The sequence below is a fragment of the Colossoma macropomum genome, unplaced genomic scaffold (assembly GCF_904425465.1).
Source record: "Colossoma macropomum unplaced genomic scaffold, Colossoma_macropomum, whole genome shotgun sequence".
Classification (NCBI taxonomy): Eukaryota; Metazoa; Chordata; class Actinopteri; order Characiformes; family Serrasalmidae; genus Colossoma; species Colossoma macropomum.
Genome location: NW_023494803.1, coordinates 40,652,510 through 40,668,845, shown reverse-complemented (window position 1 = coordinate 40,668,845; position 16,336 = coordinate 40,652,510). Strand labels below are relative to the sequence as shown.

General features: G+C 39.6%; 1 protein-coding gene across 4 annotated transcripts in view; it reads right to left on the bottom strand.

The window, feature by feature from the left end:
- The window catches only part of ppp1r13ba (protein phosphatase 1, regulatory subunit 13Ba), a 96,424-nt gene that overhangs the window by 29,474 nt on the left and 50,614 nt on the right, over positions 1 to 16,336 (bottom strand). For all 4 annotated transcript variants that reach the window (XM_036593259.1, XM_036593258.1, XM_036593261.1 and 1 more), the window contains one exon: positions 9,349 to 9,450. In XM_036593259.1, coding sequence (XP_036449152.1) covers positions 9,349 to 9,450 — 102 coding nt within the window. The remainder of the gene's footprint in view (positions 1 to 9,348; positions 9,451 to 16,336) is intronic.

The following is a 16,336-nucleotide window of genomic DNA, read 5'->3' as shown; positions in this document are numbered from 1 at the left end:
AGCTTTGTTCTGTTACATTGGTGCTTGTGTTGAATTGAGTTTGTGAACCTTTTATTTTCTATATTTCTGCATAAATCTGACCTAAAACTTCATCAGATTTTCACACAAGTCCTAATAGTAGATAAAGATAACTGAATTAAACAAATGAGACAAAAAATATTAGACTTGGACATTTATTTATTGATAAAAATGATCCAATATTACAGATCTGTGAGTGGCAAAAGTACGTGAGCCTTCACTTTCAGTATCTGGTGGGATCCCCTTGTGCAGCAATAACTGCAGCTAAACATTTCCGGCTTGGTGGAGTTTTAGCCCCTCCGTACAAATCAGCTTCAACTCTGTTATGTTGGTGGCTTTCCCCCATGAACTGCTTGCTTTAGGTCCTTTCGCAACATTTCTATAGGACTAAGGTCAGGACTTCAACTTGGCCATTCCAAAACATTAACTTTATTCTTTATCCAGACACAGCAAAACAGGCCCAAACCATGATACTACCACCACCGTGTTTCACAGATGCTGGAATGCAGTGTTTTTCTCTAAACATAACGCTTCTCATTTAAACCAAAAAGATCTATTTTGATCCATCACTTTACATTCTGTTGGTTGCGATGCAAACATGATTGCTGACTGTGGAAAATATCTGCAGTCAGCTTAGAGCTACAATATGCAAGTCTTGGGGATTTGGAGACCTCTTCAGAACCTTTCCTCAAGCGATTGATGATTGAAAGAGAGTTTAAAGAGAACTCAGTCTAAACTTGGTGAAGGACGCGGCCTCTGAGGATGTGAGAAAATTATCTACGATTGTCATCATATCTTTATCAGTATTATGTTGATTATGAGATCGTTTGAAGCATAAACATTGAGACGGACCTTTTTTTGAGACTGTGTGTGACGTTAATACATAAAGACGAACAATGTGGTGTGACATTTTAAGAGTGTGTTTCCTTTTCTGAAAAATAAAGCTCATTAATGAAAATATGAGGAAATACATGAATAAATAAATAAAATCTGCAAAAAAAAAAAAACAATGGAAAAAGTAAGTGTGTGATTAATGGGAGAGCCTTGGAGAGAGGGAGAGAAAGAGAGAGAGAGAGCAAGAAAAGAAGAGAGAGAGTGATCGAGAGAGACAGAAGAAAGACAATGAGAGAGAATAGAGAGATAGAGAGAAACAGAGAAAGAGAGAGAGAGAAGTAAGACAAGAGAGACAGAGAGAGAAAGAGAGAGGGAGTGGTAAAGGGAGAGAGAGAGATGAGAGAGTGAGAAAGTGGTAAAGCGAGAGAGAGAGAGACGAAGAGAAAAAGAGAGAAGAGAGAGAAAGACAGAGAAAAGAGAGAGAAATAGAGAGACACGAGAGGTAGAAAGAGACAGAGGAAAGAGAGAGGCAGAGAGAGAGAATAGAGAGATAAAGAGAAATAGAGAGAGAGAGAGACAAGAGTGCGAGAAAATGGTAAAGCAAGAGAGAGAGAGACAGAGAGGGAAAGAGACAGAGTAAGAGATGACAGAGAAAGTGGTGAAGCAAGAGAGAGATAGAGACAGAGAGACAAGAGCGCGAGAAAATGGTAAAGCAAGAGACAGAGAAATGACAGAGAGAGAGAGAGGAGAGAGAGAGAGAGAGAGAGAGAGAGAGAGTGTGTATCTGCTGATCAGCACAGTCAGGTTTCCTCTAGAATGAACAGAAACAAAGCTCAGCCTGACACACGTGTCGACTCGACACAATCCAGCGCTCCAGCGTCAGAACAACGAACAAAAAACATTTTTTTACTGCAGCGCTGACACCTCTACTACAAACACCTCTACTACAAACACCTCTACTACAAACACCATAACAGCACACTGACAGCACAGCACCAAACTGACTTCAATCAGACGTGTCCATCATTTACACAGGAATAAAATACATGCATTTTTACCACATGTTCATAAAACAGAGAGACACTAAAGCATCACTAATTAATATTTATCACTAATGCACTAATATAAAAACTACATACAGCACTGAGCAGAACTCTTAGGCCACCTAAGAAAATAAATAAGGCTATTTATTTGAACAGTCAACATTTATTTGTTAAAAAACAAACAAACAAAAAAAACCCATTTCCAAATCCCTCCTGGAGGAAGTCCAGTTTTTACAGTTACCATCCAATATGTAGTGTTTCTAATCAGTCCTTCAGTGATCAACCCTCTGGGGTCTAAAGGCGTGTTCTGGATTTGTTCATATCTTCTTCAACTCTCCTTTAAAGGCTCTTCATATAACATGATCCTCATATGTTTCATATCAAAATGCTCCGTTATCTTCATCACTACTTTCCAAAACCGCTGCAGCAGCTTCAGCAGCTGAAAACTCTCTGCACGCCTTTCACATGAGTGTCCGATGTGGACTGAATGAAGAATGACGGGTTTCTGCTTTCCTGAGTGTCCATTGGTCAGTTTTACACAGAATGTAGACGGACACACGAATCCACCAGTTCCACACGGTGAGAGGCAGATGGCGTGTATCTCAGCCCCTCTTCATAGGCTCATAACTCTGGATGTGAGTCTCGTTTGATCTCGTGATGAGATGGAACGGAAAGGGCGACTCTACAGATTCAGGAAGTGTTTGAACTGGATTTCTGAGCTGGATCATCACAAAGATACAGATACAGATACAGACACAGAGAATTTGACATGTGGGTGGGTTTGTGGACCCCAGAATGTTAAATTAAATCAGGTGCTGGAGAGCAGCGAGATATCAGGAACGAAACCTGTGTTCTTTTAAATGTATTCTTTTAATCTATACATCAATACATTTACTGAAAGCAACACATTCTCTTTATTGCATTGTTGTTTATTTCAATTTATTCAAATGTTATATAGAGCTTTTACTGTCAAACACACACTCTCTGCCCAGATAAATAGCTTTAAACATTTTTCTGAGATGGCTTAAGACTTTCGCACAGGACTGTATATGAAATATACACCATCCACACTAATTTGCCTTTGATTTTTTTGCACTTTTGGCAATAATTGTGTCAATAAAATAGATTATATTTATGTGGAAATAATATACACATCTGAATTCATCAAATTAAAAGCACTACAGCTAATGGGTGACATGGAAAATATGTCACAATACATAAAGGGGAACCAATTTTTAAAAATGTCTGCATTATTAAACAGTTAACGTGTCAAAAAAAATCATTCAGAGTGGTTTGGTGCAAAATGTTTCATACCAGAGAAACTTACAGAGTCAGAATTGTTCAGAGTGGTGGTGATAGGAACCAGACGTCCACACCTCAAGTTATTACATGGAAGGGTCATGAATTCACTGACTGATGTCTGAGACACTGTTTCACGGTAGTATTTTTGTGATACATTTTCATCAATTTATTTTTAATCAAGTTAAGGTGGAATGATATAAGAATGGTCTTGTAAGACAAAAAGTCCCCAAAGAAAACTTATTAAACTTATTTTTTCAGATTTTGTCACTATTTTACCATCAACAGTATATATATAAAAACATAGAAGGCGTGTAGGTTCATTGGTGATTTTGGATAGTGAGTAAAATGGCTATATTTGCATTGTAGACATCAGGACGCCTGGTTCCTATCACCACCACTGTAAAGAAAACTAAGTCAGTCAGTTTCAAATTTTGAAAAATCAGTGGAATTCCCCTAAGATATTTTTATAGTACACAATATATTCAATATATATCAGGTTTAAACAGACATACATCACTAGTGCCACATTAAACACTATCAAAACTGTAAGTTAAAGAGTTTATTCAGTAATTTGCATACTGTCCCACACTGATTTCAATTAAACAGGCCAAACTGTGCTTTATTTCTAATTTCTAAACATGCAGTTGTTCAGTGTTCCTTAAGTACCGATACACTCAGAAAAGCTGTGATGTAATTGATCACAATAACAATAAATATCATCATATTGTCCATATTTCACTACAGTGGGGCAATATAAAAATATAAATGATAAAATAAGTGCATGCATTTTCACCTGGTGATTCATTTGGAACAGCAGTCATTGTTCTAAGCAAATCATGAGGCACACCCCCCCACCCTAAGCAACTAGACTAAATCTCCCCCTCCTAAAATAATAATAGTAATAATAATAATAATAATAAATAATAATAATAATATAAACTTCGTTTTATCCTCAAATATGCAATAAACTATGTCTCTTCTGTGCAATATATGTAATTTTTATAGGTGCGATATTTATATTTACATTTTATTTTACTTTTTTCTCATTTTAAACTGTTGTGTGTTTATTTATATTTTCATATTTTGTTCTTTTTTCTGCTGCTGTAAAATACGCACATTTCCCCTTGTGGGATAATAAAAGTTTATCTTACCTTACAATCAACAAAACGATGAGGTGTTGTGCTGATTTAATCCACAGATGTGCTAAATTATAAAAATTGGCCGTCAATCTCCTCAGTTCTCTGCTGGTTTCTCATAAAAACTGTCCAGGCGCAGTTTGTCTTGTTGAGTTAGAGCTTGTTTGACTCGCTCCTCCTTCTAAACATCAGCAGAGCTTTTCATTCACTCACACGGTAATTCCACCCTCTTCCTGCCAGCTGCAGCTCCATGCTGATCTCATTTCCTGTGTCCATGGAGCCACTTCCTGTTGTTGTTTGAAGGTTAGAGCACTGTGTCCCTGACAACACGCACCGCTCCGTCACGCACTGACCTAAAGCCCACGCCTACAGCGGTCAGCTATCACACACTGACCGCTGCGCTGTATCAACAATGACGCCAGAACCAGCTCACAATACAGCGCCAGCACAGTGGAGCCAAGATTCCCGCGCACGTACTCCCAGATTACTGCAGCGATACTCAGATCCTCAGTTCCTCAGTTCCTTAAGCTTCTGATTAACCCTTTAACACACAGACTAGCTCATAATTATCTTAAGACAGATATTATTCAGTAGCTACTATTAATTAATTAATTAATAACCACTATGAATTATTGAGTTACTGCTATTGATCATTCAGTAACTACAACCCCAATCCCTAAAAAGTTGGGACTCTGTGTAAAATGTAAATAAATGTAAATAAAAAGAGAATGCAATGATTTGCAAATCTCATAGACCCATATTTATATACAGTAGAACACAGAACACATATCAGATGTCGAAATTGAGACATTTTACCATTTCACGAAAAACAGTAACTCATTTAGAACTTGATGGCAGCAACACATCTCAAAAAAGTTGGTGCAGGGCTCCATCTACCACTGTGTACCATCCCCTCTTCTTTTAACACCAGTCTGTAAACGTCTAGGAAGTGAGGAGACCAGTTGCTGGAGTTTGGGAGAGGAATGTTGTCCCATTCTTGTCTGATGTAGGATTCTGGCTGCTCAACAGTTCTGGGTCTTGTTTGCTGGATGTTTCATTTCATGATGCGCAAAATATTTTCTACTGGTAAAAGGTCTGGACTGCAGACAGGCCAGTTCAGCACCCGGACTCTTCTTCTGCAAAGCCATGCTGTTGTAATGGACGCAGTTGTGGTTTAGCATTATCTTTCTGAAATATTCAAGGCCTTCCCTGAAAGAGACGCTGTCTGGATGGGAGCAAATGTTGTTCTAAAACCTCTATACACTGTTCAGCATTGATAGAGCCTTTCCAGGTTTGTAAGCTGCCCACGCCATAGGCACTAATGCAGCCCCAGACCATCAGAGATGCAGGCTTTTGAACTGTGAGCTGATAACAAGCTGGATGGTCCCTCTCCTCTCGAGTCCACAGGACACGGCATCTGTGGATTCCAAAAAGAACTTCAAATTTTGATTCATCTCACCACAGAACAGTTTTCCATTTTGCCTCAGTCCATTTTAAATGAGCTTTGGCCCAGAGAAGGTGGCGGTGTTTCTGGATTGCGTTGACATATGGCTTCTTCTTGGCATGATACAGCTGTAACTTGCATTTGTGGATTGCATGGCAAACTGTGTTCACAGACAGTGATTTCTGGAAGTGTTCCTGAGCCCGTGCAGTGATTTCCAGTACAGAATCATGCCTGTTTTTAATGCAGTGCTGCCTGAGGGCCCGAAGATCATGCGCATTCAAGACCGTCGGCCTTGTCCCTTGCATACAGGGATTTCTCCAGATTCTCTGAATCTTTTGATGATATTATGTACTGCAGATGGCGGGATTTTCAAAGTCTTCACAATTTTACATTGAGAAACATTTTTCTGAAATTGTTCCACAATTTTTAGACACAGTTTTTCGCAGATTTGTGAAACTCTGCCCATCTTTGCTCCTGAGAAACTCCGCCTCTCTAAAATGCTCTTTTTGTAGCGAGTCATGTGAGTTATTTGCAAATTGCTCCTCCAGCTGTTTTTTATTAGTACCACTTACTTTTCCAGCCTTTTGTTGCCCCAGTTGTCCCAACTTTTTTGAGATGCATTGCTGCCATAAGGTTCTACATGAGTTAATGTTTTTCATGAAATAGTAAAATGTCTCACTTTCAACATCTGAAATGTGTTCTATGTTCGATTGTGAATAAAATATGGGTCTATGAGATTTGCAAATCATTGCATTCTCTTTTTATTTACATTTATTTATTTACAAAGCGTCCCAACTTTTTTGGAACTGGGGTTGTAATATGAATTATTCAGTATGTATGAATTATGCAGTAAACTAGTATGAATTGTTTTGTAACTGCTATAAATTATTCAGTATCATCTCTGAATTATTCATTAACCACTATAAACGAAGTTGCAGCGATGAATCATTCAATAACTAAGGATTATTCAGTGTGTATGAATTATGCAGTAACTTTTATGAATTGTTCTGTAACTGCTATGAATTATTCAGTATCTTCTCTGAATTACTCATTAACCACTATGAATTACTGAGTTGCAGCTATTCCTCAATAACTACTATGAATTATGCAGTGTGTATGAATTATGCAGTAACTAGTACAAACTGTTATGTATATGCTATGAATTATTCATTAATTAGAATTATTCAGTGTTTATTAAGAATTATTAAATAACCACTATGAGTCATTGTTTATTATAAATTATTCAGTAAGTAGCGTTATAATGCATTATAACAGATCACAATACTATTCCATAATAAATACCATGCAAACATTTGGCTAAAATACAATTTTTATATATGAAAATCCAGAAAAAAGCTTAGTTTATTATATGCAAATCGTAGTGAGGTCACAGATTTACACAACTGGTGAGTTCTGTTGTTGAGAGTGAGAAACTGAAGTGTTGACTCTTCATTAGGGTCGACTTCCTGGGCTGAGATTAAGTATTAAGTCTAGTCCTGGACTGCATTTTCCCTTCAATGGAGAATCTCCATACAGAATGCTGCATAGTCCAGGACTAGGCTAAATCCCTGACCCCAAAAAACTTTAGCCTTATTGTTTAAGCTCTCAGGGCAAGAACTACAACACAATGTTTATGTGTATTTATGTGTATTTATCTTTCTTCATTGTTATCTTTGATATAGATTTTAATATTTTTTTCAGTTGTATTCGTCTGTGTAAAGCATTTTAAATTACTTCCACCTATTATTTTCTAAATATGTAATATAAATACGTGTGGCTTTGACTCACTCATTCTCTTTACAAACAGAATCCTCTTTACAACTCCTGACACGGCTTACTGGAGGACAGCCAGCGCCATCAATCAGAGCGAAGACAGCTGAGACAGTGTTTTGACCAGGAGATCACATGTCCGTGGGTGTGCATGTTCAGATGACCATGTGTGCACGTCCGTCTGAGATAAACACAGTTCTTACAAGCGCACAGACACTGATTCTCACAGGGATCAATAGATCAACAAGCTCTCAACAAATAATACGTGTCCAGTGGGGTAATTCACTAAGTTAGCCAGACAGCTTAAGCTAAAAGTAATAGGAGAAGAAGTCAGGGACACCAAATAACCTCTAAAAAGGACTTTGATGCACTACGTAAACACAAAATGTAATTAAATTATAAATTAGATTATCTATACAATCCATTTGTGAAAACCACGGTGCAAAAACAGCCTGTTTAGAATTCATCATGGTTGTGATGTCGCAACTATAAACACGTTTACATATTACAACTTACTCAGCCTACAGCAGCTTAGCCCCACCCATTCAGCCTACAGCAGTTTAGCCCCACCCATTCAGCCTACAGCAGGTTAGACCTACCCATTCAGCCTACAGCAGTTTAGAGCCACCTATTCAGTCTACAGCAGTTTAGTCCCACCCATTCAGCCTATAGTACTTTAACTCCACCCACTTAGTCCAAAGCAGTTTAAACCTGCCCATTCAGCCTACAGTATTTTAGCCCACCCGTTTAGCCTACAGCAGTTTAGCCCCACCCATTCAGCCTACAGTAGTTTAGCTCACCCATTCAGTCTACAGCAGCTTAGCCCCACCTATTCAGCCTACAGCAGTTTAGCCCCACCCATTCAGCCTACAGTAGTTTAGTCCCACCCATTGCGCCCACAGCATGTTAGTCCCACCCATTCAGCCTACAGCAGTTTAGCCCCACCCATTCAGCCTACAGTAGTTTAGCTCCGCCCATTCAGCCTACAGCAGTTTAGCCACACCTACTCAGCCTACAGCAGTTTAGCTCCACCCATTCAGCCTACAGTAGTTTAGCCCCACCCATTCACCTTAGAGTAGTTCAGTTCCACCCATTCAGTCTACAGCAGCTTAGCCCCACCCATTCACCCTACAGTAGTTTAGCCCCGCCCATTCAGCCTACAGTTTAGCCCCATCCATTCAGCCTACAGCAGCTTAGCCCCACCCATTCAGCCTACAGCAGTTTAGCCCCACCCATTCCACCTGCAGCAGTTTAGCCCCACCCATTAAGTCTACAGCAGTTTAGCCCCACCCATTCCACTTACAGCAGTTTAGCCCCACCCATTTAGCCTACAGCAGTTTAGCCCCACCCTTTCTCGTCGACATGATGGAGTGTTGTTCCTGCAGACAGGCTGCATCCCATAATTCTTTTTCATGATTTTTCATCAAAAAGAACACTATTTTCTTAGTTTTTTATTGGAGTGTACTATAATGTAGTACATTTGTATGTTTGTATGTTTCTACACAAGATTTTTTAGACCACCTTTAGATCTTTAATTAGAGCTAATCCTGATAGATGTATCCCAGACATAAGACCATTCAGAACTTTGGAATGACTTGTCATAAAGAGTTTTGTTGATTTATTTTACTCTTTACTTAGAGGGTACAGTACACTCACCTGTACATTCACCACTACACTGCTGGAAATACCCCCAAACCAGCTCACCCACTTCAGTTACACATACTTTCAGATGGAAGAGAGTGTAAACTGTAAGAGAGTGTATGTGTGTGAGCTGTAATAGACAGGTGAAGGCAGGGTCTACCTTGGCCACCAGCATCTGTTGCTGAGATTCTATCTGCTGCTGCTGCCGAATGGCCATCTCCTGCAGCTCGGACAACGTCAGCTCCACACGAGGATTCCCCACCTACACACACAAACACATCACAGTGTGAGAGTTGCAGGACTTACACTGGTATATGTGCTGACATCCGTTGATATGCTGGACCAGTGTAAATGCACTATGACTGAATAAGACTTCAACACAAGGGCCTCCAGTTCAAGGCAAAGCAGATAAACACAACGCAAAGCCGTAAAGTTGCCCTTTTATGCTCAATTTCAAGTTCATAATTTTATTTTTTGATCTAACAGAACAGATTTATAAGCTTCAATGTTTCAAAAACATATTAGTTTTCTCACACTGTACATCTCTGTTCACGCTCTGTCTGAAATGCTCTGTTAGAGCTCCTGTGTCTTTAAGCCACGCCTCCCGATGAGCCTAGTGTGCTCTGCTTGGCTAACTCGCCCACTCTGTTCTGATTGGTCAACTGCTAGAGCACCATCCTGCTACAATTTCTGCGCTGTGGCTGTTCTTACAGCGGCGTCGGTTCTGCCGTTTCAGTTTAAGCCAGAGTCAATCCTGAAAGTCCGGTAGAAGAAGCTGGTAGACTCGATGGACTGGAGCTGGACATTTCAGGGCGATGATGTTTTTACTTTGTGGCTCTCTTGTGAGGGCGTGCCGAGCTCGCCAGTAGGCGGGCAGTAAGGACTGTGTTACGAGATTGAGTCATTCTGTAACAAAGGAAAAGGGCTGGAATTCCAACGAGGCGTTTCAGGCAGCTGAGAAAAGTGGATTCTGTGGGAGAGAGTTTCTCCCTCTGGAGGGAACGCTGAGCTTTGGGACTCTGCTGAACGTTTATATGCACAAAAAGCTACAACAGCATCAAATGTGATCAACAACGTGATTGACAGTGTCACGCATCCCTCTGGCTCCGACTCAGACAAGGACTCCATTTCCCAGAATGCCGTGGGAGATCACATGACTGTAGGACTTCCGCAATCCACCAGTCAACGTTCACATTCACCTGAATACTGATCTGTTGTACCTGCTCTGTTTGTCATACGACTAGGCTTGGTTCAGTTTAAAAGCCCAGGCTTTAGACTAATTATTTTGCGAGGTATTAATTCTCCCAGTAGAGCTACTGAGAGTTTCCTGATTGTTGTCTTGCCTTCTTGCATATTTGACCTCGTTTGTGGATTTTCTGACTTTGCCTTTTTGGATCTGGTTGCCGTTGTTATGTTTGTCCTTTTCTGTCTGTTGTCTTATTGGATTTGACCTACGCCTGTTCACCGACTACGATTATTACTCATTTCTTGTTTTTACCGCAAGCGTCTGGCTGGTTCTGCCACATTACAGACAGTGCTGGATATCAATAAAAATGAATGGACTGAATGGCATGATCCCTTTCAGAGTGAAATGTCCTTAAATTAGACATAAAACATCAGATTCTGCCATTCAAACCCAGCCATTACTCTGTGCTGGAGAGCGCTGCCTAGTGTACTAAGAATAAAGACACTGCAAAATTCATATTCATTTAATCTGTCATGTTCATTTTCACGCTGCTGCCTCACTGCAGTGTCTACAGCACGTGAGCGCAAACAGCTGAGTGGCTTCTGGGCAACAGAGGGAAAAAACAGCAACTCTGCACGCAAAAGGGCAGCGATCACGAGGAAAATCAGTCTATTTTAGGGCTATATAATACATGGTTTATTACTAATTATAGCCATATTGGCCTTTGCAGTACTGTTTGACCTTTTTTATCTTATTAGTTTGTGTTTCTGGTCATAGAGCAGAACACTGTCGGAACAAAACCTCATATCCGCACCGTGGAAACTTTACAGGAGAAGGAAAAACATTCTTAACCTTAATTGGAAGATACTGAGTGTGTTTACATGCACTCAATAATCCAATCATAATCAGATTTCTGCAGTTATCTGATTATTCAAATGGTCATGTAAACACCATACGCTGAGTTCTTAGATCGGAGCATGGACTAGAAATCTGATTAAGAAATCCGGAAAATAGAGTTGGATTTTAGCTCAGTAATCAGATTGCTCAGAGCATGTAAACCCTTACTCTGATTTCTTTTGGATTTTGGTTTTTGTGTGTGCGAAAACAGGCAGAGGTACTGGAAGTAAGAGAGCAGTGCTGCTGCGAGATGCAGCAAGACGCTTTTGGAGCGACAATGAAACCGACTACATGCTTGACGAAATGAAGGATTTAAATATTCTTTCATTTTCTAGATGATGTATGTTTATATTTTCAGGTAAAGTGGTGCGATGATTTTCTTGAAAATCCGCAGCATGAAGTTTGAATTTTACATTACGTTTATGTCGTGTCTTCTTCTGTGAGTTTATTGGCTGGTTGCAAAACAGAAATCTGATTACTGTCTGACTCATGTAGACCTGGAGTTCATTATCTGATTACTCAAGAGCATATAAATGTGTCGATCAGATTACCGACAAAATCTGATTTTCTTCAGTTATCGGATTATTAAGCAATTTTCTTCCATTCATTATGAAATTTTAACACAAGGGGAAGTGGAGCTTTCAAATTATGCAAAAAAAGTAAAAAAAAAGGAGATGGTTTTCAACTGACAGCGATAGTCATGTAACCCTAAAACTGTAATGACTTTGCGCCACCTCTAAAACACTTTTTAGACTGATATCAGCAGCAGTGGGCGGCCCCAAATGATATTAACCGTAGGTTCACCTCCTCCTCCCAGCCCCACCTATCATGGACAGAAAACACTCAGAGACCCTCCTTGATTCCACATTTAGCTCACAAATACATCAAAGTACAAAAGGATCCTATTCATACTTCATTTAAATGGTTTACATATGAAAATAAGCCTTTTATATATTCCTTCATTTTTATCGGGCATGTTGACTGATCACAGATGGTAATTTTGGTCAAAATAACTGACTGACAGTCAGTCACCGCTGATTTAATTAATTATGCATAATGACTTTAACCTTTAAATATTGTGTCGGTAATCGTCTTGTATATTGTTTATTTTCTCCCTTATTTCTTTGAAATTTTAAAATAATTTTTATTATTCTCTTAAGTGATTATGGTTTTAATTATGTTTTTAATTTTATTTTATGTATTGAAGTATTAGACTTCTTATGTGCTGGTGTTTTAATTTCCATTATTTTGTTGAGTACAAAAGGTACTATTTATTTATTTATTCATTCATTCATTCATTCATTTAAACAGAGAAATCAAATTTAATCCAGTAATTGATACAGCCTGAACTGCAGTATGGTATTTGGTCCATACTGTGCAGCTCCAGTCTGTAGAAGGGTGAGGAAATGCCTGGAATGAGGGAACAGGAAGGCGGAGGTCCTGCCACGTCCTGCTATTGTGTACATTAACTTCCACGCACATACTTACACGTTACCCCATTTAAATCATTCACAAAAGTCACAGTTAGTGTCCAGGATCATCTGCAGTCCTGCTGACCCGAGCAGTGTTTTTACAGAGTCACTGAGTGACAGACTCCATCCTACTGCAGTGCACTCCTCTTATTTCCTTAATGACAAATTCAGCCTGAGTCACGCTGTCGGCTGCGCCGTGGCAAATTTCATTTCATTCCAGGTGCTGGATGTAATCTCTCCAATCAGGATGATGCTGATCATTAAGGCACATTTGATCATCAGCACAGATCTCAATCCCGTCTCCACAATCCAACTCTACGGCTAATTCTGACCAAACTCATCCCAAACTTCATTTAACTGATCATTCACCCTCAGATGTCACCAGCAATAACAAAATTATGCTGTGGTTTTGTATGAATTAGTTCTGACTCATTGAAACAAAGACAAATACTGTGTGGAAACTGCAGCTTTGAAACTATTGATCCATGCAACACATTTGTTTTTTGTAATTAGAGGAGATATTTTAATAATATTAAAATATTATTTATAGATATTTTAATTTGAATTTGATGAAAGATTATCACTGAAATCTTTAAAACAAAACAAAATCCTGTTTTTGCATTTTCTGACATCAAAACAAACATAAAAAGTCTGTAGAAAATGTCATTCGCGTTGTAATTAACTGTATAATTAGTTGTGTAAGTATATTACATATAATTAGTACTGCATTATGACGACTCTAGACAGCCTTATTATTCAGTTATTGATCTTAAGACATGATAAGCATTATTTATTATTACTGTTATTCAGTATCTACTATGAATTATTTAGTATCTATGAATTATTTAGTATCTACTATGAATTATTTAGTATCTACTATAAATTATTTAGTATCTATGAATTGTTTAGTATCTACTATGAATTATTCAAAATCTACTGTGAAATATTCAGGATCTACTATGAATTATTTTAGTATCTACTATGAATTATTCATTAACTATGAAATATCGAGTATCTACTATTAACTATACAGTAACTACTATGAATTATTCAGTATTTACTGTGAATTATTCAGCAGATAGAGTTTAAGGATTATGCAGTCTTTCAGCTGGTCAGTATTATTTTTGCCTAAAAAGCATGTTTCCTCTAACAAAGCGTCTGGGCAATCTTCCCACGAAAACCTTTTAAGTCGGAAACAAAGTGTCAGAGAAATAATGAAGGTTTTCCTCGGGACTAAAGAAGCAGAAAGGAAACATTTTCACTCTGTCAGTGAAAACATTTCCTTTCCTCCCCGTGAGTACCAGCTGACCGGTCAGATCCTGCTCTCTGAGAGTGGACCTGATAACACAGCAGGAGATATAGGAACCACACCTGTCAATCACTGTGGGTCTGCCTGCCAATCAGTCACTGAATCCCCTTCCTGGCTCATTATTACTCATTATTATAGTCATTAGCCCCATGGCTTCTTGACAGCTACACATCCTTTCAGACCCACAGCGCTGAGTCGTCTTCTCACAGTGGAAGGATGGACAGAAACACCTGTGGATGTTTTCAGATCTGAAGCAGCTTGATTTTCTCCTCTCTCTCAAAGATGAAAGCTTTAAGTGCTGTTTATCTGATGGGGGCAGTTTTTGTGTCTACCAAGTCTTCCAGGTGGTTGTTAGGAGACACATTTTCTCTGTAGCTTTTAATCAGTTTTTTGACTTCAGTTTGGAAACTGTTATGATTCTAATCTCCTCAGAAATCCCTCCCAAAAAATGAATAACTTGTACTAGTTTGTTGTTTGTTTTGACTTAAAATTAAATAAAATGTCTATGACTCTGTGCACAGTATTGTAGGAATCTTCCCTTTAAAAGTGGCAGTCAGTTTTTATTTATAGTTAATTGGTGATTTACTGAGCTACTGATTTGAATCAAAGGAAAACAAGCATTTTCCAAGCTGTACTCCAGGTAGATCTAGTGCTCAGGTAATGTTACTATTAAGAGTCACAGCTTTCTAGTTAGAATATCAAAGCTTCACAGGATCATAGATCCTATACGGAAATAGTGGACTTCTGCTTTTGGGACCAACTGCATGTGTGGTTTTCATACAACGTTCATTCAAATACATTCTTTTCCCATAAGAACTGAATGGCGGAAAGTTAAGACACAAATCTCAAATGATGTCACAAAGGAAATCTGTCACACTGCCTCTCATAGACATTACATACAGACTCAAATACATAATAGCAGCCACCTGGGATACCACCGCAATGCACTAGCAACACAGCAGCCACAACCTGGGACACCACAGCACCTGGCGAGCAATATCTTAGCAACCACCTGGGCTAACATAGCAATGGCTTAGCAACACCTTAGCACCCACTTAGGATAGATACTACAGCAATGGCCTAGCAGCACCTCAACAACATCCTGGATACCATAGCAACAGTCTAGCAACAACTTGGCACCCACTTGGGATACCACACCAATGGCCTAGCAACACCTTAGCAACCACCTGGGATAACCTAGCAATGGCTTAGCAACACCTTAGCAACCACCTAGGATAACATAGCAACAGCTTAGCAACACCTTAGCACCCACTTAGGATAGATGCTACAGCAACGGCCTAGCAGCACCTCAGCAACATCCTGGATACCATAGCAACAGTCTAACAACAACTTGGCAACCACTTGGGATACCACATCAATGGCCTAGCAATACCTTAGCAACCGCCTGGGATAACATAGCAATGGCTTAGCAACACCTTAGCACCCACTTAGGATAGATACTACAGCAAAGGCCTAGCAGCACCTCAGCAACATTCTGGATACCATAGCAACAGCCTGGCAACCACTTGGGATACCACATCAATGGCCTAGCAATACCTTAGCAACCACCTGGGATAACATAGCAATGGCTTGGCAACACCTTAGCAACCACCTGGGATAACATAACAGCACCTTAGCAACCACCTGGGATAAAATAGCAACGGCTTAGCAACACCTTAGCACCCACTTGGGATACCACATCAATGGCCTAGCAACACCTTAGCAACCGCCTGGGATAACAAAGCAATGGCTTAGCAACACCTTAGCAACCACCTGGGATAACATAGCAACACCTTAGCAACCACCTGGGATAACATAGCAATGGCTTAGCAACACCTTAGCAACCACTTGCGATTTCATAGCAACAGCTTTGTCAAGTCAACTTAAAGTTAATTCACAAACTTTCCCTTCTCATTGCTTAATACAGCAGGAAGGGACAGCCAGCTAATTACCACCTATTGGCTTGACATGCCCTAATAAGGGCACTGCAGGGGCATTAAAATGGGCAGCTAAAATAAAGTGCCAGCCTCCCTTTCGTCTAGATATTAAAGGGTTAAAGAAGGAAGATCTAGTTTTATTTTTCCAAAACACAGCATGTAGACGCACATGCAGAAATGACTGTGCTGAGGAAAGAGGTGGAGGGCATCGTTTGCGCTCTCTCTCTCTCTCTCTCTCTCTCTCTCTCTCGCTCACTGAATAATGCCATAATGATGTAATGATGTAGTCCGTTCATTCATCCTCCGCCTGAGGCTTCAGCTTTCTCTCCAGCACAACTGCGTCAGCG